Raw genomic sequence first — 26,630 nt, 5'->3', positions numbered from 1 at the left:
CGTTTTACTCGATCTCGTCAAGCGTTACTCTACGAAATTAAAGATAAACGCTGCTTTTCCTTTATCAAACAACATTCCGACGATACCTGTCGCGAAATGAATGCTACCAAGGCTCCTCTCATCCCCTTTGTACCTTGTATTGCAAAAATTCGCAAATCCTTGCGGCAAAGCTCCCCAAATTGGATTTCAGTTTATCGAGCGAAACTCGAAGAGCAGGACCAGTGCCAGACGCGCCGTCAGAGGGAAAATCTCAGGCGCATTTCAGGATTAAGTAACGCGAAAGTATTCCTAATTTTTTACCGAGCCTGTAGTTTTCTCTTAGCGCCGAAGAATCGTGTTTGCAAAATAGGGTGGTATTCTTACGTCGGATACATATCGCTTTCCCTGTTTCAGAGAAATTTAACTGAGAAATAGCGATGGAGAGAGTACGTAAGCCAACATGTCGCTCTTTTTTCTTTCCCTTTTCACGTTTTTCCCATTACACCGTCGCTGTATTACTTCAACCCCCATCTCCTATCCACCTCGTTTTATATGCATTATTCCTTGTAAATATGTATCCCTCCTCGCTGATCCACGAAAATTCAAAAAACTTCTTGCTTTTATTATGTTCATTAACGAGTTTCTAGACTCGTTAATGCAGACTTTCCAGTCGTTTTTTACACAGCTACTACAAGTTTGTGTTCAAAAAATAATCCTTCACGGTACAGTGATAAGCGCTGGTCTCTCCAAAGTATATGCAATGCTGACTGAAATGCTTTCTAATGTCATCGAAATATTCTCGAATTCCGTCGAAGTTCTCGAGCACGAAAACGGCTGAACGTGAACTGTAAGAAAAATCCGAAAATTGTCTGAGAGAGGGAGATCGTTCGGTACCCTGCGCCACCCAAACATCGCTCCACTAATTCGGGAATTATTTGGGCAAACAGCGTTCCGTTCGACGATTGTCGGCTCGCTGTGGGACGTGGGAAATCCAAGCCGCAGTTCGTCGTCCCGAAGCTTCCGAATTCTCAGGGAAATCGTAGGTGCCACGGACCTTCGATCTGCCTCGAATTCCCTATTCTACGATGACCATCGACTGACTATTTGCGTTTCTCATTAAGCCGCGAGATTTCCTTTAATCCTGTTACTCGAACAATTCCCTTCTACTTTCGCGAAAATCGAACAGAATGGAAGAAAATAAAAATCGCGTTCGATTTTAAACGAAGCTACTGCAATTGCTACGAATGGTACAGAGATATCTGTCGATCCTTCTGAGAGTAGTTGCTTCAGGAAATAAGCGTCGAAATTTCGTCGAGGAAGAAGCACTTCCCTTGTGATCGAAGGGAAATTTGAAGACTCAGGAATCACCGTATCGGTGATTCTTCTTCCTTGTGATTTTCGTAAAATGTAGAATAACGGATAGTGAAATATTAACCGAGGCCGATGTATTTTCATACGTATCTACCCTGCACGGTGGCTGATTTCCATTTTCATAGGAGAAACTACGACAACGGGCTGATCCATAATACCTTGGCGGGGAGCCTCGTAAAAAAGGAGAACGATATCGTAGAAATAGGAGGAGCCTTTTATTACCGTTTCGTATGGAAAAAAAGTAGAGGAAAGACGAGAAACCGTAGAGATGAATGTATTCCAGATCCTATTCGACGTACAATACGTACTTTTAAGAACGAGTCGACTCGATCGAGCAGACGGCAACTTCTGTCTTCGACATCAATCCTTACGTTCCCTCCTAGCGTTCCTGTCAAACCTAGCTTCGCGTTTCTCTCGAAAAATTTCCCGATCTGGCTGCTCCCAAGGTTTTGCCACTCGCAGACCTCGAAGAGCTTCAGAAACGAGGACGTTCCTAGGAAGATAGTTGGACATCGATTTGTTTCGGAGACACGAGCGTATCAGCTGCTTAGAATTTGCTGAGCTTACAGCGTTCATACATGTGGGTCAATGGAAAGTGGAATTCGTAATCCCGCCAATGCACGATTATCCAAGCTTCTTCCTGGAGAATTTCGACGGAAAACGAAGAGCTGAGAGCAGAGACAAAGGTTCGCGAAGTGACGCCTTCTAAGGTGTACCGCGTGCCAGAAACGGAATCATCGGGCACCTGGGGACTTCTTCGGTTCCTTCTTCCTCCTCTTCTTGCCCGCGTCCCTTTTAAGGATTTAGGCGCGCCGAAACCTTCGCGCGACTCACTTTCTTCGAACAATGCCGATTTTGGGCGACAGGAAGACGGGAGGAAAAAGCCATGGAGCATTTCAGGATTCTCGGAACGAGGGAAGCTTGAATTTCTATAAACGTAATCACTCTCGAGCTCTCCTTGGACGATTCTAAGAGATATTCAAATAACTACCATCTCCATCGATAGGATTGCTTCTGTGCAAAGGTTGCAGAGAACGGCAGGAAATTTCGTTAAGAGAGAATGAAATCACGGGGTGAAAAAACCCTTCGGATACGATCGATCCCAGAGACATCCTCCAGGAATGGTCGATTCGAGTCCCTACAAAGTTGCCCTCGCGTCCAGAGGAGCTCCCCGTTCCAAGACCACTCTTTCTTCCGCGACAGATTAAACATTCTTTTCCTCCGTGTTCACCAGAGGAGCAGCGCCGCGAGGAACAATAGAGCGAACATAACGAATCGAGATCTCTCCTAAAAAAATTCAATCTTCCCGGGCTGATTCTGGTCGAATCTCGCGCGGCGATCCGATAACGATATCGAATCAGAGAGGACAGAAGAGTTCGGTGAGAGGGACTCTTGGAAACGCAGCTCGAGCCGCGGCGGAGAGAGCGAGAGAGGCAGAGGCGGTTTTTCAAGCGATCGGCCATAAACGGCCGAAGACAAGGCTGGCTGTAAATGGCCGCGACGGGAGCCACGAACGCCACGTGTACGCTCGTGCTCATAAGTCCTGACGTAGCCCGCGCTCGCGCTATCTTTTCGACGAATCGTCCTTTTTACATCCACGCCGGTGGCACTGGCTACAACCGGCGCATTTGCAACCGCATTTGCGCAGATGGCTCGCGGAAAAGGAGAGGGCAAGATGAATACGCGCGGCAGTCCTTGGGACGCGCGGAAAACGCCGCTATCGACCAGCCAGCGACGCCTTCCGATGTACTCGCTCTCTCGATAAGGACACCACTTAGAACTGAGTCCATATGTCCCCGATTCCTGTGTCACTAGATACCATCTCGGCGAAATAAAGCGACTTTGTAAAATGTCAGAGACTGGGGCCCTTCATCCCTTACTATCGGGAGCTCAAAAGATGTCACTGGGTCTGGAACACCCTTCCAGCCCCTGTGCCATTCGATTGACATCTGAGCTTCAAACAGTATCCATCTTCAACAGTATATCCCACATATTCAGCAGCTCCTGTCTTCAAAGTCCTCCCCCAGCACCCCACTTGATTCCACCTGAGTTCCTATATTCTCCAAGCAACTGTGTCTTCAACCTCAGAAATGTTTTACTCGCGCCTTCGAAACTGGCCACAGAAGATTCCCAAAATTTCACAAGCGGCGGGCCAAACAGGAAGGTCGACAGCACAGAAACCACGCTTTCAATTACTCGCCGCAAACGACGCTCATGGGATCGGTGGACCAGCTAGTGGCCGATCCATTAGAGCCCCCGAAATGTAGGAGTCGCGACACAAACGGATTATTAATGGCGTTATCAGCGTGTAAGGCGCGTTGCACGCACGTAAACATAAGGCACGGTGCATCGCGAGGCTCTCACCTGCTCCAGCAAGATTACAAATGTCGCGGGGGAGTCGCTGCATAAGGACGCTTTGTCAGACGTATCGTTTCCCTTTCAAAGGAGGGTAATCAGGTCCAGCACGTTCGGGAGGCGTTCGTGCTAGGTGACTTCATGAAAAGCGTCTTTGTAACTGGATCAGCTAGCTCTGTGTCAACGAGACAGCAGACGTCACTGGGTGAAATCGATCGAAAGGCACCTCCGTGACTTCTAGTTAGTTTATCCCCCTTATGGAAAGCCCACCTCATGGAAAATCCATGTTACGGAGTATGAGGATACTTTAGTGCCCGCTGGAAGAAGTTATAATTGAAGGTGGACTGAATTTCGTGGCAAATTTGGTTGCAGAGTGCTCAGAACAAGATCAAGTGGAGGTAAGGTGAGGGATGCAAAGGGCTATGTAGATTCCAAGCGCTTGAAACTACGGAATCGACTGCGAATACATGCGGTGCCCCATCCAGCATTTAGATACTCCACGTATGTAGATTGAGAAACGACAAGCCCCTGAGCTTCGATAACGTCCGGCCAAGTTGTAACTAAATTACGAATTTCAACTATGCAAATGACGAAGAGAGTGCATCTGCGGGGAGAATTGCGGATTTTAACTGATGTTTTAATTCTATAATAAAGCATAAAACTTGAGCCTCTTTCAAGAAATCTTGTAGCTTGTGAACCCGAGATGAAGTGGCAGTAATAAAATAAAGCAGGCTTTGGGAAAACTAGAACAGCGCTGTTTCTTGGACCACGCGAAGACACAGATGACCCTTGACTGCGACCCTTCACCTTTCCGTGATACTTTCGCCGCAATATTTCGCACGGATATTGAATGGCGCGGTGATTCGCGTTGATAGGCAATTTGCCAATTTCCACTTTTTTTCGCCTCGGCTTGCCGCGCCATAAAATCGTTACAACCGCGGGATAAATGAAAGAAGGAAAAATGACAAATTCCGTTTCGTTGACGCGTTTCTGGTTGAAAGCGTTCGGCGTTGATCTAAATCCAGGGTAACGTTGTATCAATTCATAAATGTCGGCTGATATTCATTATGCTTTTAGCATCAATCTTAACTACGGATATATCCATGTAATTTGAGGATTGCAAACGTACAGTCCATCATCGATGGATTGGTCTGGTTGATTAAATCGTTTAATTTTCCATTTACAGCTCTGCAGTATTGCGCTGGATTGTATGAAATTATCGGGACAGTAAGTACCTCTGTGAATCCGTTTTGCGATCCAAAAATTCGCATGGATTGCAACGTATTTATTTATTTAGCAATTCTGTGCTTTTTGCTATCGATATTTGAACAGCTCTCAGTTATCGGATATCAAAATGCAATAGTATTTTAAAAAAAATTCTATCAGCATTTAAATGTCAATATACTTTTCTCGAGAGCAGGCAGAAGACTGCGTAACGTCATCTGTAAATCCCCAACACGAAACTCCCCTTGTGGTTGGGAGGTAGGGATCGAACCACCAGTATTGTCACCCTCTTTAAGTGGATTCCTTCCATCTCAACCAGAGAATTTCTACTTTACCAGCGTACGATAGATCCTCGACTGTGGGCAAATATTGTTCCTCGCGAAGTCGTGAACTTCACAAGAAACTGCAGAAAGTTAGTATATCTATCGTCACTAATAAATGTTGTCGGTACTTCAAAAAGTATAGGAGTAAATAGATTATGATGAAAGCATAAGAATTAAAATAAGATAGAGTACAGGCCATAGAAAGCACGGTTAAAAATTCAGCTAAATTTAAAATTTGAGTAAAACTTAGCAGTGGTCGCAGATGACCGGCAGTCAAGCTACCCACTGGGCAGGGCCATACCAGTGTCCAGGGTAATCCAAGTGTTCAGGGTGATCCGAGTGGTCAGGGTCATCCGAGTGGTCAGGGTCATCCGAGTGGTCAGGGTCATCCGAGTGGTCAGGGTCATCCGAGTGGTCAGGGTCATCCGAGTGGTCAAGGTCATCGGAGTGGTCAGGGTCATCGGAGTGGTCAGGGTCATCCGAGTAGTCAGGGTCATCCGAGTGGTCAGGGTCATCCGAGTATCCAGGTCCAGGCTGGCCCGGATCCCACGAGGTCCCCCAGTGGATCCCAGGGAGGATCCGCGGCGAGTGAAACACTCGTGCTCTTGCAGAGGTATTTATACTATCTCGAGGAAGATGGGGAACTAATCAGAGAAGTTCTTCGAGTGGTAGGAATATCGAAATTACTCTAACGAAGAATAAATTAGAAAAAATTAATATTTTTCATTAAATAAATATAACAGCAACAATTTTTGGTATGGGTATTGTTAATAACAATCGCAAGCAGTGATTGATACAAATTATTAATATTTATAATTGTTAGTTAACGAAATATTAAGAAATATTCAGGAATTGTGAGATTAATCGAACGAAGAGTAATGTACGAAAAGTTAATAATTTCCACATTCGTTGACTAACAATTATAAATATTAATCATTTAAAAAAGTGCACGTTAATATTATTAACAATATATGCACTATAAATTGTTACTGAGATAATTATTTTATGGAAAATATCAATTTTTCGCTAAATATTGTTCATTATATCAGTCTCGGAGTTCTAATCAACCGAAGAACTTCTCTGATTGGTCTCTCATCTTCCTCAAGTCAGTATAAATATTCCTGCAAAAGCACATGTCTCTCACTCGTCGCTGGTCCTCCGGCGGGTGTGGACCCTCCTTGGAATCGTGAACCCTGGACTTCCCTGGACTTCCCTGGACTTCCCTGGACTTCCCTGGACTTCCCTGGACTTCCCTGGACTTCCCTGGACTTCCCTGGACTTCCCTGGACTTCCCTTGACCACTCTTGACCACTCTTGACCACTCTTGACCACTCTTGACCACTCTTGACCACTCTTGACCACTCTTGACCACTCTTGACCACTCTTGACCACTCTTGACCACTCTTGACCACTCTTGACCACTCTTGACCACTCTTGACCACTCTTGACCACTCTTGACCAGTGGTCATCTTGGACAACCGGTGAGTTTTTGCTCAAATTTTAAATGTATGTGTTCTGTTGCCCTTCTTCTATATCCCACCTTTGATATAAATTTTGCGTGCTACTCCCTGATTTTACGAACAGTCGCTAACGTTGAGCATGACTCAGAAATGGTAATGGAGCTTGAAAACCCTAAAAGCATGGGACAGAAAAGAGCATTGCCAGTCTATGTTAACTGTGCTTCATTCTATAGTCTATCCACAGTGGGTACAAACGAACAGAAGTACCTTCTATCGATCTAGCAGGACACTAAGGACGTTCTCTACGTTATCAAAATCTGAAATTGTCGCAACCTTTAATGTAACAAAGACAAGGTACAAAACAATTCTCCAGCACCCTGTATTTTACATTACAATTCCCCTGAAACGATAGCAATCAGTAATGCTCTTAAGATTCCCCGAGTTCCTTACTGTTTACCCAAAGAATCACAAAACTCAGCGAATACGATTGGGCAATCAGGCAACTGCTCGTGCATAGATGCATCCCCGCAGTAGCAAGTCGAATATCGAAGGGTGGCTTTACCCACGCGACAAGCTGAATCCATGAGAGCGCGTTATTCAGATTCTTCTATTCGATTATGCAAATTAATGTGCGACACATAAAACTGTCTACGAAAGTAGGAAGCGATGGCGAACAGTAAGGGCAGCAGAAATGATTTTTATGCTTCTTCGGAAACAAAAGTCTACAGGCGCCAATTTTTCTTCCCTCCTGGTTCCCTAACCCCAGTTTGTTGTTCCCTTTCGTGCTATCTTCGTTTCACGGAGATCGTAACTTTTGGCAAGGTGCCTCTGTCAGGGCAGTGAAAAAGGGATGCATTCCCTTCGCTCTCGTCGTGCATATGTCTCTCAGAAATGGAAAATATTGCAAGCCAGAGCAATCGTGTCACGATCCCGATGCAGCTTCGCAATTCAGTAGTTGCACAAAGCACCCCTTCGAACTTAGAAACACGATGCATCACGCAATCACCGAGTTTACCTTAGGATAGCAATCAAAGTTTGAAATCGAAGCTGCAAGGGCGCATTCGTGACGATAAGTGGTCCACTGTCGATTATTATACCCGCGGAAAGAGGGAACGAAAGTGAGGAAAAATGAAAAGCCGGGAACATCAATTTCAACATTCAACGAAATATCCCGCGACAGGCCACTCCGGCGAGCGTAATGGAACACCGTGTATTTAGATTGCGCCCGGTAAATCGAGTTGCCAGGCGGGGGAGGGTGCCCTGAAAACACCGCGAAAGGGAGAGAAACCGAGAATGGAGGGGTTGTTTTAACGAAATCGCAGTGATGCCATGCAAATGGCTCGGTAACAGCTTCCGCGGCTTCCTGTGCTTCGCCGCCGGACTGCGCGCCGGCTTAACTCGATTCCATACATATTTTAACACAGCCGAAACCGTAAGAAAATTGCGTGATATGCATAAACGACTTCGCAAACTAGGTTACTCTGCTGGTGTCGCGAGCCCCCGTCGGTCAGAAGTCTGTCCACCGAATTGTTTTCGATGGTCCCCTCAAGACACACGGGGGCAACAGGAACAGAAGATAAATCAGTCGTTGAAACATAGAGGCAGCATTTTCTGGATTTCGCGACCCGCGTAACTTGTAAATCCGAATTTCCCTGCGCTTACTTCTTTTGGCGCGCGGTGATGAAAGGATCCTGGCGACCCACATAATTTTCCCTCGTCCCATGGTGGCGACGGAACCTCGCGACAGTATGAACGATGCAATACATAACAATTGTTTATAGGATCGATCCATTTTCGGATTCACAATGTAAAGGGAGTCGAAACGGTGACGCGAAAGGAGACAAGCTCATTCTACTGCGCGGAAAATATTTGACTGCTTTCCGGGACGAGCGAGACAGCGCAGATAATCTTGATAAATTTCAGGGAACCACGATAAAACGCCGCTACGCCCTTTCCATCACAAATCACTCGAGGAGAGTTACAATTTCAGCGAGGAGGCAGTCGATCTTCCGCATTCTCTGCCTGCATTTAGTTGACCGAGTATTGACAGCCCCGATCGAGTGACTTCGGTGTCGCTGAAGACTAATTGCAACAAGTATACGCGAAGCGTCGAGGACAATTAGTGGAAAGTCGGGGGCGGATAAAAACAGCGGCGAATCGCGCGACAGGTCGGTCGATGTGCAGCGTGCACATTAAATTATCTATCGCGCAATTATTCATTTATGCTTATTCGCCTTGATACACCCGCGGATCTTGAATTATTACCGGCTTAACCGGACTTTTAATTCTAACGTATTACCATACTTATCGTAGCGTACGAGCGATTCTCTCCTCTCCGCTCCGCGCCTCCGTCTCGCGCTTTTTGCAGGAGAGCATCTAGCGTGACCCTGGTAAAAATTCAGCTAAGCCTGTGCTGCGTTATCTGCACCCTTAATTCTGCAATAGCTGTCTTAACTTTGGGTCGAGAACTCTCACATGGGCAGAAGTTTTCTGTGACTGTGAATCGTGTTTATTGTTAAATTCTCGTTTCGAGAGACTAAGAAAGAAGGAATTAAAGAGGAGCGGAAGAGGAGAGATAGTGCATGAAAAGCGAGCACAAAAGGGTGCATGGCGAACGCTGCAACGAAAAGCTATGCTTCTCTTTCAGGGAGCTACCACGGCGCTTGGTTCACGGGCGAGGCATATTTAGTACATAAATCAAAGCACGAGTGGCCCTCGCTGGGGGCTACGAGTTTATATGCTAATATAAGGTGGAGCACACTGTACTCCGGAACGCCATCTTGACCGTACCGAAACGTCTTGAGAATTCAAGGAAGATCTACTCGCTGTAATACTGGAATACGACCGTGACCCCATTTTTAATCAAAATAAAGTACACGTACCCCAGGAAAATACATTTCTCATAAAATACTATTCGCATAAAATATACCACACGACAGACTTACAAAAAATTCCTGATTCTGGCGCAAAATGTAATATGAAATTGAATGGTGAACGCTTTTAAGCAGGACTGCAAAAATCCAAGAGCAAGTGCATCGCGGAGAAGACGTCCTTTAAGATTCAAAGCGCAGAGAATTTATATGCAAATGGAAATCGGAGTATACCGTATAAAATCCGCCATCTTGACCGCGATAGGGTGGTCGCGGGGTTAGAGGGTGGTTGGAAACGCTAGCCAGAAATATTCTTCGTGCTCGAGATTACCAATATGCCCCCGACACGACTGGTCCATTCTTTCTCGGTGAACGGAAGCGGAATGAAGTTCCCGAACCGATCGAGCCGAAACTTTTTGCTTTCTCGCGTACTCGAAGTCACAGTCGAAAACTTTCGGGCATCCTGCATACATAAGGCTGAAGCACAAAGTCTCCTTCAATTGCACTTTTCACGGATCCGCTGTCCGAATGAAATCGATTACGTGTCGGCAACTTTCGTTCCCCAGGAAGTCGCGAGCCGTCCAACTTCTGTGAACCTCTGGCGTCGAAAAAATTAGACATCCAAAGTGTTCCAAGATCGAATCTCCCGCGAGCAACAGCGTTCGCTGCAAGCTTTATCCAGGGATCGTCGCTAAAACTGTAAGATCCGGAGCGTGCTTTCTTCAGCGGCCATTAGTGGCCCCGTTATGGCAAACATTTAATTAAACTTGTAAAGTTGCCGCGTTCAGAGGCCCAGTCTCGAAGGGGGTGGCGTTGTTATGCGCGGAGCGTCATCCACCCACGTTCAGCCGTATCGCGGCGTCGTAAAGACGACTGCCGGTTCGTGTTTCGTAATGCGGGCATCTTCGTGGTCGTGTTACGAGGCCTCGTTCTCTTATCTCCGCCGAGGCGAACGTGTCATCTGCTTCTGAGGCTCTGTTCTTCGCCCACCTATGCGAGAAGTCGATCCCTGTCTCCTCTGGAACCGACGAGAAACTGAAACGACTCAGCTGTTGCTAAGGGGGTTGAAAATATTAAAACACTGGAGTTCAGAGTGACTCTGCGTTAAATATTGAAAATGACAACGATGGCGGTACCGAAGAGTAGCTATTTCCATTTTTCATCAGACCGCTCGGTAACACGGAACGAAACGGTAGCCGTAGGGGGAGGAAGGTCTGAAAAAGGCGGAACGGGTGTTGTATAAAACCGCTCGCGACATTACCTCCAATATTCGCAAAACGGATTCTCCGCCAGCAACCCCGACCCCCTGGCAACCCCTTCCACGCGACCCCTCAGCCAGCGGCTGGTAATGAGGTGGTTTCAATTCTGGCCTCGGGGAACAACCCGGTCCCGGTGTGTAGGTACATCAGCTATTGCCATGTAAATGTCCGAGCGAGAGGGAGCGAGCTGCGAGATTGATAGGAGGGGGCGTAGCTGCCGATCTCCTCGCGGTTCCCATTTTTTCCACGAATTTTTTACGACTCTCATCGATTACGATCATTAAGCAAAATTCTTAAATAAGGTAGGTGAATAAAATTTAACTACTTTAAGGTTTATAGCGTTTTACAATGTTCTAAGAACTTATTTAATGAAATTCTCGAATGTCTCGTGAAGTCTAGGGCTTAGGGTCTTATCTGGCGCTTAGAGTACCAAGGTTCTTTGCGATTTTGATTATTCGTTCATGGATTTTTCGTGAGTGTGAAATTCTGATCACTTTAAAAGTATCTTGTGCGTAATTTCAAGACCCAGAAAAAGCAGAGAAATACGAAAAGAATTTTCTCTCGAATATTTTCTCCCCGAATTTCCCTCTGTCACTCCACCTCTTCGCTGAATAACGATATAAAACAGGAGCTCGCGTTCCGGTCCGACGAGTGTTTTACACCATCGACGTCCAATGAGCAGGCGATATCTCAGAGTCTTCAAATGCTCTCGAAGTTTTCACCCCGTTAACGTCGGGAGTTCCGTGAAGAAAGAAACTTGAGGGCGACGGAAACGAGACTCGTGAAATAAAGTAGACTGGCTGTCACTCGACGCAGTTTTACGGATATATGGGGGTGGCGTGAGGGGGGACACCCTTCAAAAATAAATCGCAAAGGCGCCGCAGCTCGTAATTTAAACTAGCGTAGTTTCGGTAACTAGTTCCACCCCCGTTCCACTCGCCCCGACAAAGAAAACGACGGAAAGAGCTCGGGGATTGAACTCGCATGGACACTGGGAGCACGACAGAGGGTGGGAGCGGGGAAAGGCAGGGTGAGCGGAATAGTTGCTGTCGTAACCGCGACGGCTGTAAAGCGATTCGCAGTAAACCGCGGAATGAGTTTATTGCGCTTATTGACCGAACCCATGGAGCAGAAGTGTGCGCGTTAAAATCGCTGCTAGACGTTTTGCGCCGGTTTGTCGACGATCGTCGCGGTTTGCCACCGCCACTGCCGCCAATATGGAGGTAACGAGCTCCCATCGCGTGCTGGCTCGTCTGACAATCCCTCGGTAATTTCGAGCGCTGGACGACTTTGTGGGAGAATCTGGCGCATGCGAGGGGTAAAAAGGTGGAACTCGCTTCGACTGTTTTTCCGCAGTTTACCGAGCACTACTCCATGAGTGATCGGCTGGAGAACGTCTTCTGATTCCCCTGCAATCCTTCATCTATCCCGTCCCGATCAGCCAGCCGCTTCTTGCTGTTTGTTTTTTCACGAGGGTGGTCGCCGCTTCTTCGGGGAGGTCGCGCAAATGGAATCGCGAGGGGCAGTATTTTTTCTTCCGGGACGGTGGCTCGCACGTTCTTGTCCCATGGCTTTTAATTCGAGACCTCTAACGAGTAGTAAATTTCCTGTGAGGCAATACCGGTAAACGAGCGCGGCGGGCTGCTCCTAACAGGACGAATCCACTTAGTTTTTTCCCCCTTTTCGGCCGACCCCTTTCGCGCCTCCCCCGGCCCACGAGTATTAAATACTAATTCCATTAAAACCGTGGAAGGGTTGCGAGCCCATATCTCTGACCCATATTTCATGCGGAAAGCTTTTCAATCTGAGAAAATACTTATGGATCCGGACCCTCGAGCTCGGGACGAAAATATGGACGCGGAACCGTGCGAGCATCGATCGAGGGAAATTATTGTCGAAAGCTTTTGTTTGTCTATAGGGACGGGCTTAACGAAAAAATTCACTCTCTGACGCTTCTACTTCCCTTTAGACAATTTAGACGATCTATTCTGCCACTCGATCGCCCGATATCCACAGCTTCGATTTCATTAAGTCCTCCCTGGGGAGGGTGGAGGGCTCGCCTAAAAAGGCAGCCAGTTTTCGAAAGCAGCGATCTCATCGAGAAGTCCACGAGATCGCGGCAAGTTCTTGCCAGCAGATAAACGCGAGCGATTCGGGTCCGCGGTGTCGCGCGATGCAATCACGTAGAAGGCCGCGATAACGGAGTTTCAATTACGGACCATTCGACTGTTCCCAGACTAATAGGGCTCGCGGCAATCCCGCGATTGAAGATTAAAGGCTGATCGCGAATGGTGGCTGGCCTGGTAATAAGAGTGGCCCAGCGTCGGCAACTTCCCTCGGACACTTTCGAACTTCTGCTTCTTTTTTCCCGAGGAAGCGTGTTACTTCATCTTCTGCGCGACTCTTCCAGCAAGAGCTGGGGGAATAGCCGAAAACCGGTGGCGAGAAAGTTTCGCTTCAATTACTTCGCTGGTGGCGTCGAGTTATCGCGCGATAACTCAATCGACGGGCCAGATACATGGCTGCAATCGCTAAAAGGCCCGATCGCTGGAGCTGATCGTGAGAACGGGCCGCGGGAACAGCTCCACTTACGAGCTTCTTTACGACAACGTAATCGCTCGTTTTTGGAACGGATCGTAAATCCATGAAGCACTCTACTCTGCCTCGGTTTTCGTAGATGCCACAGTTTCTTGGATCTCCGCTTCACTCGTGACTCGTTGCTCTTCGCTGGCTTTGATTTAGGATGAAGTCTCTTCTAGCCTTTTGACAGCCTAGGTTTCTGCGTGGAAGTACAATGGGAGATGGGAAGGAGGTACCACGTGGATTGTATGGAGCAAAGGGGAGGGAACAGTGGTCAATGGTTTGACCACGAGTCGCGTCGAATCGACACGACGAGCGAGAAGAATGATCGAACCGGACGCACTCGAATGTCTACGAAATTCATGCGGATCGTTAACGACAATCGTCCACAGAACGACGTCAACGTCCATCGAGTGCAGCGGTGATTGTGTCCCCGACCCCCTGAGACAACGGGGTTCGCACCCTATTGCCTCCGACACGGACGTCTCAATTAAATGTATACAGGGCAAGTAGGGTTGATGTAGCGCTCGGTCATAAATATGAATTATCCGCGGTAAAAGCTCCCCCGAGGACAGCTATCGGGGAATCGGAGAATGCAGGAAGACGTCTGCGAGAACGCCCAGAAATTCCACGATCATCGATACTTCAATATTTAATTTGAGAAAGAAGTCTACGTAGCTTCAGTTCTACATCAGCAGCAGTAATATGCGCGAAGTTTGAAGAGCTACTTTGAATTTGATCGATTCCCTAAGTAGATAAACCGCAGTTTCGAGGACGTAGTTTCCAGGATGAGGTTCTGGAAATTGAACAGAGATTCCCTATGAACGATATCGATTGCTCCTTTCGTTCAATCGGTCTAATAGAAAAGTAATGTCGACCCTACTCGCGGCGGCATCTCGAGGCCGATACGTCTTGCAGGGCTACAGGGGTGTTTATGAAGTATGGCGATGCGTTTTAGCAGATTGGTGACAGTGGAAGGGGCGATCGTAATAAAACGGACAGGGGAAATGACGAAATGTTGCATCGGGCTTCCTTCTCAATCTGATGGACAGCTTTTACGTAATTAGAGACCTGGGAGCAGAAAAAATGGAACTTTCATCGTAAACTGTGGGTATTATTTGGCGCTAGTACCTGGGATAGAATCTAAATTATGGAACACGTTATCCTGGAGCACCCACGGAAATCTGCGTTCGGGAAGTTCGGGTACCGAAGTACCTGTCTCCGACCGGCAAGGTCAGGAAAAGGAGGAGCGAGTTTTCGAGGGTTGCAGCCGTATACAAGGGTGACGGCAGGCAACTCGTACGGCTAGTCGTGTATCCAACAACCTACATCGCTGGTTTCCTTCCTGCGGGACCTTTGTCGGTAGCCCGCAGGGAATAGAACCAGCTCGACGATTCAGAGGAGTGTGACTCGACGAGTCCCAGGAAGCGTGTGCTTTGCTAACGATGACAAACTGCCCCGCTCTAAGGCGCCATATTTATGCTAATCTAGCCGAGTAGACTCTGCCTCCGAGTATCTACCCTTGCTACCTCGTCTCCACACATCTTCTCTTTCCCTAAATCTTCAATTCTATGCAGAAGTATCGCTTCTCCATAAATAATCTTAAAATATTAAGGATACAGAAATTTCAGTCTCCTTATAGCTTGAGGAGCTTTAAAAATAATTCTACCAAATCGCTGAGAAAAGGACTAAAATTTTTCACACACCCCCAGTGTCTTTTATGCAACTGATGAGTCACATCTCTGATTCAAGTTCGCTTCGACGTACCCTCCTTCTGGAAACGCGGTTATAAATTTTCCAAGATGTATCTCGCGACTCTGATGTACTCCTAAATCGAGTAGATCCACATGGTGCCAAAATCTCGGAGCCACGCGTCGCGGCTCGAATGCGACAGGAACCGTGCGTGTATCTCGCGATTTCTTGCCGTGCCAAGAGGATGTTTTGCCGCTTCTTCCCCCGATACTCGTCCCCGTGGCTCTCCAACCCCATCCCCTGTCGCGTACCCGGAGAATATGGATCGGCCCTGACAATATTGCCGGTTCGAACCACCCCGTGTCTACCGTCATGATATACGCGGCCGCATTTCATATATTCCATTGTTTCCAAGTTTTCGGATCCATTTGTAAGATTAAATTTGTAATGCGGCCCACCGCCGCCGCCCCGCCCCCACGTTAGCCACCCCCGCCAGCTTTTCTGCGCGCACACCAGAGCCGACGCATATGGCTGACCGACCAATTTCCATCCTGCGCTCCGGCAATCCCGATCACGGAACTTTTTGGATCTCCCACATGCTGAGTTTTGAAGAATGTCGAGGTATCGCTGTGGACCTACGCTGACACCGATATCTGGTACAAATTTGTCAAATACTTGGCAGTTTTTAATGGCTGACATCTATTAAAGGTGTCCAGAGTTTGATGTCTAGAAGCATCCCTTAAATTTACCCTGAGGTGTCTTGAAACTCCCTGTATATTGACACTGAACGTTGGCATGTCTAGTTTAGAGTCCAGAACTAAGTTCGAGTCGTCACTTTAATGGTGTATTTATATTATTCGTCTGCTGATTAAAATTGATAACTGGATTAGTTTTTCTAATGAAATAATTGGTCTGTGTAAGAATTTTTATGGCCAGAGGTCTCTGAAGGTACTGTGAATCGTGGGATACAAATCGTGCAACAAGGTAGGAGGATAAGGCATTCATATCCATCGGCGGTTTCCGTTGATTCTGGACGGTATCACCGTACATGGCATGCTCGTAACATATGATGCATAAACTGCTCGCATTAACCGGCCACTTTCAGATTGGATAGCGTGCTCCTCGGGCATATGGGTTCGTCGCGGATTGACTAGCGGTTTTCATCGTGAAATGGGAATTTCATTTCCATCGGACACCGAGTGCAGGTCGACTGCCAGCAAAATTGAAAGAGCGACGAAAGCTTCGATCGACCGAGTTGCAGTTTTCCCTTTTCCTCGGTGCCTTCGCACTCCCACATGCACCGCTTTTTTTTAGAACACCTACGAATTCCAAAACTCTACTTTTTATGAAATATTTAAAAAAACAGAAAATGAAAGCTGATGTAAGACACAGGTATAAGGTATTAGTAACTAACAGAAGGACTTTTCACGATTGAATTCATAAGTAGTGTTTCGATGAATACTGATTAGAGGACACGTATGAGTGGACCTTCTCGCCGCCACACATGCCTTCCCAATTATACCGCGAGCTCTGCGAAACTTTCATAAATTTCGTCACAGTGCGAGCAAATGGCTTCCGGTCCAGCGGTCGGACATTGTCGATAACAGGCACGTCGCCAGGGGCGAATTCAATATCGCTATTCGCACCGTTCTCGTCCAACTCCACCAGTTTTCAAATCCCCTCTTCCATCCCTTCCCCAGGCCCGTGGTCCTCCTCCGCCACCTCTGCCTCGTGCAACGACTCCCTCCACGCACCCCTCGCATTGTTCCCCGCATTGTTCCGAAAGTTTTCGGCGGAGCCGCGTAGTGGCTGTGCCGCGCGCGATTACCATATGAATTAAAGTAATGTGATATACGGTCACGGGGACTATCCGGCGACGGGGTTTGAAGAAGACGCGGGACCAAGACGAAGAGGAAACGCTGGGACCGGAAACGATCTCGACGTGGACCGATTCGCCTACTCGAGCATCCCCTTTGCTCCTGAAACTGCGAAATTACTGATAATGTTTAACATAAGCGCAATAGATTGGTGAAAATTTCTTACATTCCAAAATACTTAGATTCTGAAATCTATAGTCAGATGGTAGAATCTAATATTGTTTAATTAAGATGTGCACTTTTCCATGAGCATCTAAACAAAATTGATCACTTTGCAAAAGATACCTCCACATTAGGTAGTTTAAGAAAAAAGATGGTAATTCATGACGTGTGAATTAGTTGTTCTAACTTATTTTACTGTCTGACTACAGAAATAGAGGCTACACTAAATATTTTCTGTGCCGAATTTGCTGTAAGACACCCCCTCCCTCAGTCTCCAATTTCATTTTATTATTTCTCTAAAATGGTCCACCTTCTGTGGATCAACTTCGCGCTAATTCCCTTATCAAGACGAGTCGCACGTGTCGTTTGAGATAAAAGGCCCCTTCTGCTGAGGAAAATGGCTGGCTGGTTTAAAACAGTGGCGAGTCCCCTTGGCCGCGGTTTCCCGCTCTCTTCAAGCGATTTGAGAGCGGTTCAGAGCGTACAATGGCTATCGGTTTGACGGCGCGCGTAGCACGCGTCTCTGCTTTCTGGCCGCCGCGGTATCTCGATCGCAATAAATTCACATTAACCTATCTGCTGCTGTGGCCCCGGCCGCAGCTTTAATACATCCCATCGGCCTGCCCGCCCCCTCTATCAGCCCTGCGGATCCGCTTCGTTGTCGGCGCCGATTTTAATTTTCCAATTTTACGAGCCTCGCTTTTCTTTCTTTCCCCTCCTCATCACTATTTCTCCTCTAATTTTTTTTTCTTCAATTGTATTCTCGTCCTATCTTGTGTAAGATGTAACTTAAATTCAGTAAAAAATAAAGGGTTTTTCTTGGATCACTGTAATGAGCTGTAAAAAGATATTAGGGTAAGTGGAGATTGAAGTGGAGGACACAGGTGGCACGATTAACACCGTTAGCGGCATGCAAATGCGTGGGCGGTTAAACGAAGCGGCTCACAATGACCGATGTAAGGCTCGAGCATTAATTTCTAGTAATTATCAGAGGTGTAATTCAGCTCGGGGAGGGTCGCGGGTCGCGTCCGGGGTCGACCAGTGCGTGTTAACGCCGTTGTTATGCCCCATTATATTGTCCTACCTACACGGCGGGCGCAAAGGGGGAAAAGCAACTGCGTATCCGACAAACGACGCACCGAGCAGACCTGTTTTAAAAAATCTCGCCCTACTAGGACAATTTCGACTATGCCCACTAACTCATAAGAAGTCAGACAAAATTCCCTCACGTTTTCCTTATTTTTCACTGCACCGATATAACAGAGGATGATTCATCGAGGCATAAAGTTAAAAACTCGAGCAATTGTGTGGGAGGACAATGGTGAGCAGCGTCAGCGCGTGACGAATCGCCGCGAAAATTGATAAAATATTATTAAATCCCCCCTTTCCACCTTCTTATCCCAAGGCCGCCAGGAGATAGCATTACTAATTTATTTAAATGGACTTATCTTTCCGAAGCCCCGATAGGAATGTAAATTGAACCCCAGCGAAATCAAGGGAGTAATGGCACGAGTAAGATAAAGATATTTTATTGCTTTGCGGTCGGACATATTTAAGCAGGGTGAATCTTTTTTCAACCATCGGGAATTTCAATCTCTCCTCCTCGATTTTCAACCCTCCGTCTGACTGTCTACTTCTCTCGCTGTAAGCTCGACAAGCAAAAGTCTCTAGACTCTAAACTCTAGACTGTTCATCGCTACCACGATCGAACATGTAACCTTGAACGTTGACGAGAGGAGCAGCGTCGCTCGAATTCAGGAGACTGGCGGATGACGAGAACAGGAAGCAGCCCCGGATGCGATCGTGCGGCTGGACCATCCACGAAGGGATGAAAGCAGCCTCTGGGAGGGGGCCGCTAGGGGACCAGAGGTGGGTCCTCTTCTACACCTTGATTTACTGTCGGCGATATTTTCTCGTCGGCGCTAGTTGGCGCCTACCGCACCACCGCACCCGACAATGGTGCCCGCTTGACATTTTGTTTCGAATTATTGCCCGCCTGGCCAGTCCTTTCTATTTCGGCCAGCCCGCTCGCTTCTGCCGCTTTGTACGCGCTTTTTTTTCATCCAGACAGCTCTTTGTTGCAGCCGACCACGAGCCGTGTGCGGTATCCGCTTCGAATTCGGCGGCTGTCTGCCTGCGACGCGAATTTACTGTCTCGCGACAAGACAGAAGGATTCGGGGTGGCGGCGATATGCTCCCTTCGAGTTCTTGCTCGCTGTGGTGTCTGAAGGGCTCCTAGACATCGACATAGTTCCTTTGATATTAGGGACAGTTAGTGTAGTAATGAGGAGCCACGAGGATCCTAGGTATCCCAGGCCTTGCGTGTGAAAAAGCGAATCGAAGCATATGCCCTAGGAAAGTGGTATCGCGAAACGGTGGAAATCGTTTAGCGACGGCTGGTTGAGATCGAAGCACCATAGTGGGGATCGTCGTGAGACCGATGTAAGCTGCGTGTTCGCAGTCAAGTTACATAATCGAGACGAAGCACCGTGGCTAATCGCGAATCGGGGTGACCTATGGTGGATCGGCTGGGGGATCAAGGGCCACACCTTTTCAGACGACCTATACAATCCCTACTCTCTTTAATTTCTTAGCAACGATCACCTACTGTACACTATATCAAATATCCACCTCACTAACCTTACTTAAGGATTGAGAAGTTCTCTGAATCGATGAGTGAGTCACGTCTTCTACTTCACCGCGAAGTCGAAGGGAATCCAGTGATCGACGTCCCGCGAGTGATCTCAAGCTGAAGACGTGACTCGTCTGGCGAGAATCGGCAAACCGAGAAGTTAATGTCTCGGAACGGACGCCATATTAGCATATCCGCGTCCAATCGTCGCCCACGTGGCAAGGGCGCCGTGGCGAATCGGCCGGGAGCTATGACATTGTCATTATTTCACTGACAGAACAAGCATGCGCGCGATTCTCCACGGCAAAGTATCGCTAACAAGGGTGGGAAGTCTGGCCGATTGAGGGGGGACAAACCACCGATGCTCCTTTCAGATCGACCCACCGAGGAAAATAGGTTCGATCTCTTCTGAATCTACTTTTATCTCCTAACTTCAATTTTTCAAAAGTATTTTTAGACTAAAGTAGCCACGGTTCGAGGAACAAGTAGAATGTGGGAGGAAAGAAGTCGGTGAGCAGACTGTTTCCTTGAATTCAATATCGAACGGAGGGTGACGATAATAAGGCGAAACCATGGAAAGAACGGAAGCGACGAGAGACGGATTTACTCGTTAAGAGGAAGAGAGAGGTAGCCTGAAGACAGGGGATGATGGGAATTTCCGAGGGGGTTCTTCCTAGTTTTATAAGGGACACAAGTACTCGGGAGCCCGTGGCTGCTTCGTGTTATTTATCTTTATGGACCTCGGGCAGAGGGTAAGTACACTTACTCCAGGGGGTTGGCGAGGTTACGGGACGAAGTTAAGCTGGAACGAAAGCAGTAAGAGATTGTTTGTCGTATTGGCTGCGGTTTCGACAGGCTTAACGTTACCCGTTTAGGGGATTTCTCTGTGCTCCTTCTCTCGAGAGGTCGATACCTCTTCAGCCAATCTCTAAAGACGCTTTCAGGTGAGTCGTGTTCGATTCAACAAGTACATGCTTGCTCCTAAGTTTCGCTGCGCTTTTTAATGCAATCAACATTCTACTAAAATGTAATTCCTACATATTCCAATACTCTCGAGTTGTATGGCGACTCGAATAATAAATCAACTTCTGAAGAATAAAAATAAAATGAAAATTCGCCTTTTTAATGCTTCCAATTTTTAAAATTGTTGATAATCGCGGTAGGCTTGCAATATTTTATGGACGATCACTGTTAGGACACGACGATCGATTCTATTCTCATAAAGCAGGGAATGGGGGGCGTCAGAATGGCCAGAAATTAATCTGTTGCGGAGTAATCGGCTTTTGATGATACAGAGACAATCGAACAAAAGAGCCCGACCGATGCTCGCGAAACGAACGAGGAAAACGCGTAAAAACAGAAACCTTAATACCGCTTCGGAACGTAAGAGTTATTACTGTAACGAATTAGCGTGGAATTATTTTGAACGTGAACGGAAAAGGAAAGACGAGCTTCCGCCGTTGGCGAAAATATCGTGGAAAAGGAGGAACGTGAAACTGGGGCTGACGCGATTGTGCACAGAGTCCTTTTCTCATGGGCATTCTTTTTATTCGTTAACAACGATTCAGGGGATACATACAGTGCTTATGTACACAGTGATATTTACATCGAGCTGATACAACATGATGTCATGATAAATAATTCTTACAAAAACGAAACAAAACGTCGACGATCCTTACATCTAGACGACCAACCATTTACAATCGACTTAGTGTACAACTAGAACAACATCTTATGGACCACGATATCCCTTATACTATCGATATAGTCGCAGTACACGCTAACGTTGAATCCCACGTACAGTAACTATTCGTAACTCCTGTACGGTATGCTAATCAACGTTTAAGGGTTTCTGTTAAACGACGAGAAGTATATACAAACTACTGTTAATTATTGCTGTACAGAATACTGTAGACTTCGACTCTATTTCCTAAAAATTTCTCGACGAGGTTCGTATAGTTTTGAATCCCACCTTTATCCATTTAAATTTTCAAATATTCAAATATTCAAATACTCAAATATTCAAATTTTCAAATATTCAAATATTCAAATTTTCAAATATTCAAATTTTCAAATTTTCAAATATTCAAATATTCAAATTTTCAAATATTCAAATATTCAAATTTTTAAAATATTGAACTGTCCAAATTTTCACAAATCCTGAAAGACATATCTAAAACGTGAGTTACTCGTGGAGCTCTCCCAATAAGACATTTGCTTCGCGTACCATCGCAAGCATCAATCACAACACCCGACGCGAGGGGCAATGAAGCGATCACATAGACGACCGAGGTATCAGTCGAGGTGGCGAAATAAGCAAGCATTAAGCTTGGAATGGAAGTGGCGATAAGTCAAGCAATTCTGGACAATATTAAGCCACTCTGGTCCAGCAGGTTAACCCTATGCTAAGCCGTACGTCGAGGGAGACTCGCGGGGTGTAGAGGGTGTAGGCGGGAGTGGTCGGAGAGGTCGCGTGTATTTAAAACGCGAATGCGCGCCAGCCGATTCACTGTTTGAAGTTAAATGGAGTGTAAATGGCAGATAACAAACCGGCACTGTTTCCGATTACGGCATTCATTGTTTCCTACCATTATGCGCGCTCCGACGGTTCGTGTGTTAGCAGGGCTGGAGGGGGTGTACGGTTTACGATCTATTTATTGCCGTGCCACCCCCGACACACGACGAGCGCGGCTTACACCGCGTTCTATCCCCTCTTCGTGGACCACTCCTACCCCACCTGGACGATTCCACCCCCTCGAATCACCTGCCTCCCAGAAAACACGGGACGAGCTGCGCCAACGCTCCAAACATTCCAATCAGTTTACTTTCTTGCCATTCGCGTCGGCTGAGACATGTAATTTTATTTTATTTATATTCTATGCCACTTCTTTTACCCTTCTTTTGGAGAAATTAGTGAATTATTTTGAATTTTTTCACAGGTGGGATCCAAGAATTCTTCGAGCTTAATGTTAGGATAATGTCTGATTAATCACCGATCGTTCCACTTATTTACAAATTTCTCCTAGCTAATATTGACTAGAGAGGGAATGTCGCCTTATCGCAGATCGCAAGATAAAGTCTCTTATGTTAGTAGTTTATATCGAATTAATCATACACGTATACCGCATAAATTTCGTACAATTATTCTCGTTAATATTGCCGTTATTAAGAGAACGTGAACATTCAATAACAAGAGTTTAGTGGTAATAGGATAGCTATCCTGGAGTTCAAACTACTTGGTTTTCTCTACCTCGTTAGTACCTTAAAAAATTGGAAGATCTTCGTTTCTGGTTAGGACAACGACTACTAAAAATTGGAATTTTATAAACCTAAAGAATGAGAAGAACCACCTCAGCTTCGAATAATCCAAAAGTCTTTCTTTCAGCAGATACTCACTATCCACCACTTCATATACCATCTCAAATATCTTGAAATTTCTTAGGACTACTTTACAGTTCCCCAAAGTACAAGACTTCAGAGGGCAAATAAACCTCTAGACCTACAACTACTCAAAATCCAACAAATACTTCTTCCGCCTCAATTCTCAAAAGAGTAGTCAGTAGTAAGAATCGCTGAATCCTCCGATGGTGATTTTCGTCGTCACTTGCTGTGCACAGTGGTGGCTCGTCTCTTCACCTCGACTTGGTCAACGATCGCATCGCTCTCCTTATCCTGATGCGCTGTCATGTGCCTGGTGAGATGATGTCTTTCTCTAAAGCTCTCATCACAGACTGGACACCTCAGCTTCTCCTCCCTCCTCCTCCTGGCAGCCTCCCCAGAATTCTCATTCTTATGATGCGACCTCATATGGTAGACCAAGTCAGAGGTCATCCTGAACGACAGATTGCACTTAGCGCAGACATTCTGCGCGGGTAAAGTGAGCGCGGCAAATGAAGGGGGTAGGAGACCAGCCACCCCCGCGGCTGTTGCCAGAAATCTGGGTCTGGTCAGCGCCTCTGCCATTGGCGGGAAAACAGAGATAGGATTGTACGAAAGATTCGGATAAACTGGAGGCAAGTCGGGCCGAAAACTAGGCATCTTTGGGCTGGGTACTTTGGGAGGCTGCGCGATCTGAGGAATCTTCAGGTTCTCCAACAGGCCTGGTTGACTGCTCTCGGGGCTGACTAGAAAGGGATACGCCATTTTAGCAGGAAACGGCGCGTACTTGTAACCAGCAGTGGCAGTCAGGGGCACCACTGGAGGACTGACGCTGCTCTGGTAGCTGGCACGGTCGTCTGGTGAAATGGAAGACCTCGGTGAAGTCTGACCATCATCACTAAAGCCATTCCTCTGGCCTGCTAGATTCACTTTCGTGAAAGCGCTGCGAGACTCGTGTCTGTCGCTGGGACAAGGTATGCCTGAGTCATAGATCTTGCTACAGGCCAGGCTAGGATCAACTGGCTCAGGACAAGCGGTCAGCATGGTTTGATGAGTACTAAACGCAGGAGGCGACGGAGTCTTCTGAAGACGACTGGAGACGTATCTACGAGCGTCGTTGTCAGGCGAGAGACCAGGCAGCGTCGGCGTCAGGGTCCTTGGAGAGATATAAGGAGGACTCAACGAGTTCTCTGAACACTGAAGCATCCTCCTCCTGTCAGAACCTCCGCCGTCGTTCTCGTAATGCTTGATGGTCAAATTCTGTGGCAGCCTCTCAGGATCCACAACGTTCTCAGAGATCTCCTCTCGAGAACGATCCTTCCTAGCGGACACCAGCCTCATCTTCTCGCTCTGACGACGCGCCAGGTTCTCGTCAGGGGCCACGAGGAAGGCCACGTCGAAGGAACGCTTGCTGGCTCGCTGCAGAGGGTACGACGCGTCGGAGGTGACGTCGCTGATGGACGAGGGACTGGACGACGTCAACGCCGTCGAGGCCGTCGTGGATGTCGCGGGGGCGGCACGGTCGATGCCACCCGTGCGATCTTCCATTGTCATCCTGCTCGTTCCGGATGATCGACCTGCGACAATGACACCCGACGGTCAATTGAGTCGGATACGGAAATGATGAATGAGATCGCGCCTGTACACCCGGACCAGGTGTCGCGCCGAGGGTAATTGGGTCAATGAGAATCGACGGCCGAGTGATTTTGTGTACACTGGAGTCGGTGGAGACAGGCTCGACTGAACTCGGGGGAAAATGTATGCACATTCGTAAACATAATGAAGCTAGTAGTCAAGGGACTCTACATAATTGTAAGGATAAACTTCCAGTCCTCTAACTTTCCAACAATTCCGAATGTTGAAGTTTGGATCGCCTGTCTGACCATAACGCGGGTATTCCACTTACCGGACCACGCGTCCTCCAGAGAAAGCTCGCTCCACAAGTCGCTCGCGTTTCCAATGAGAGGCTCCTGTCCTCCACCCCTCAGGGATCCAGCTCCCCTCTAAGATGCTAACTTCCACTCTGCCATAGCGGTCAGCGTCGAACCATTCGTCCAAAGCACAATCGTGTCAGTTCCACTCGCGGTCGATCGACGACTCGACCGTCAGTAAACACTGAAGACTTCGAACACAGAGCTCGGGGGCACAGCGTGCTTCGGCGGACCACGTTAAAATGAGGGAACCAGCCGCGCATCCCCTGTATTTAGGGCTAGAGTCCCGTGGAGGGTAGCTCGGCGTGGCAGGTGGAGGCGCAACGAGGGTGGCACCGGCCAATGGCAGCCGTTCCAGGGTTAGACGGGGGTGGAGCGTACGAACGGGGCGAACATATTCGGTCGTCGGGACGCGTCTGCTAGTCCCATCCAGACCACGCCTACATATTTTAGGTTCGACACATGTGCCTGGGATCGTCGTCGTCCTCGTAGTCGTCGTCCTCGTCGATTCTTTCCTCTTTTGCCCTCTCCACGTTGCGCAACGCGTTCCGCAGGATCCCGTTACCCCGTTACGGTGATATCGCGCGGGACGACGGGGGGAGGGGCGGTGGCAGTGGTGCACGGCCGGGGCTGTAATTCAGCCTGACAAACGATCTTGAATATTTTTAACGCCCGCGCCAGCCTCGACTCCTTTTTTATGGTCGATCTCATGGATATTGGACGTTCGGCAGACTCGTCGAATCCGCTGATGGACCACCATTTCCGATTATCCCGCAAACGATCGCTACGGCTCCTTCCAGCGTTTGTTGAAACGGTTTCCAGTCGACGAGTCGTACTCTTTTCTTCAGGATCACTGTCACAGAATTGTTCAGGAGAAGCTGAAGCCGCCATCGCGATGGGAACACTGCTGAATCGTATTGAATTTAATTTTCTTTGCTGAGTGTTAATCGTGGCTTGGTGAGTTTTTGAGATATATGTCGAATAGAGGGTTAGATTGATGTGGAGCTCTGATAGAGTTCGTCAATGGTCATCTTGCGAGCGCTTCGTTGTCGAAGAGAAATGAGGCGCGTTAAATCGACCGCATTGGACAGAAGGTACCAGACCCACTAGGGATCATCATTCTGCGGATTATCTTTCTGACGAATTCCCCCATTTCTCCTCGATCCTTCCAGGTGACATACGGCCCTTTCGAAAGCGCTCCACCGAGATAACGAGGATTTTTTCATCGCTTTCTGTCATCGCCCCTCGAACATTCACAATCTCAGCAATAGTAAAGCTCCATGTGTCTTTAACAGGACTTAACTCCTCGTGCCCAAGTATTGTCCACCGAAAAGGTTACAATTTTATACAGAAACAATAATTCTTGGTATCGTGGGAAAACGAAGGAAAAATACTCGCCAAGCAAGGAGCCAATAGGCGATCAATCATAAGCTGGCGATCTACTTTGCTGGGCATGTGAGAGCCGTCGAGTTCTTACACGCCGTTCCCCAAGACTCCTTGAACTCTACGGGGAACGCCTAGAGGTTAAAGGACATTA

At 47.4% G+C, this 26,630-nt stretch overlaps 1 protein-coding gene across 1 annotated transcript; it reads right to left on the bottom strand.

Annotated features, from left to right (window-relative positions):
* Positions 1–23,239: 23,239 nt before the first annotated feature.
* LOC143187077 (uncharacterized) lies at positions 23,240–24,716 on the bottom strand. The gene has a single exon (XM_076391028.1). It carries the CDS (start codon positions 24,714–24,716, stop codon positions 23,385–23,387), a length of 1,332 nt encoding a protein of 443 aa, XP_076247143.1. The 3' UTR covers positions 23,240–23,384.
* Positions 24,717–26,630: the final 1,914 nt, after the last annotated feature.

Source organism: Calliopsis andreniformis, unplaced genomic scaffold, assembly GCF_051401765.1.
Source record: "Calliopsis andreniformis isolate RMS-2024a unplaced genomic scaffold, iyCalAndr_principal scaffold0022, whole genome shotgun sequence".
Lineage (NCBI taxonomy): Eukaryota > Metazoa > Arthropoda > Insecta > Hymenoptera > Andrenidae > Calliopsis > Calliopsis andreniformis.
The sequence above is the reverse complement of the archived record's forward strand: the minus strand, read 5'-3'. Positions and strand labels throughout refer to the sequence as shown.

Bases quoted from the DNA above. Each gene is read 5' to 3' on its own strand.
- LOC143187077 (XM_076391028.1), bottom strand. From the start codon at position 24,716: ATGACAATGGAAGATCGCACGGGTGGCATCGACCGTGCCGCCCCCGCG.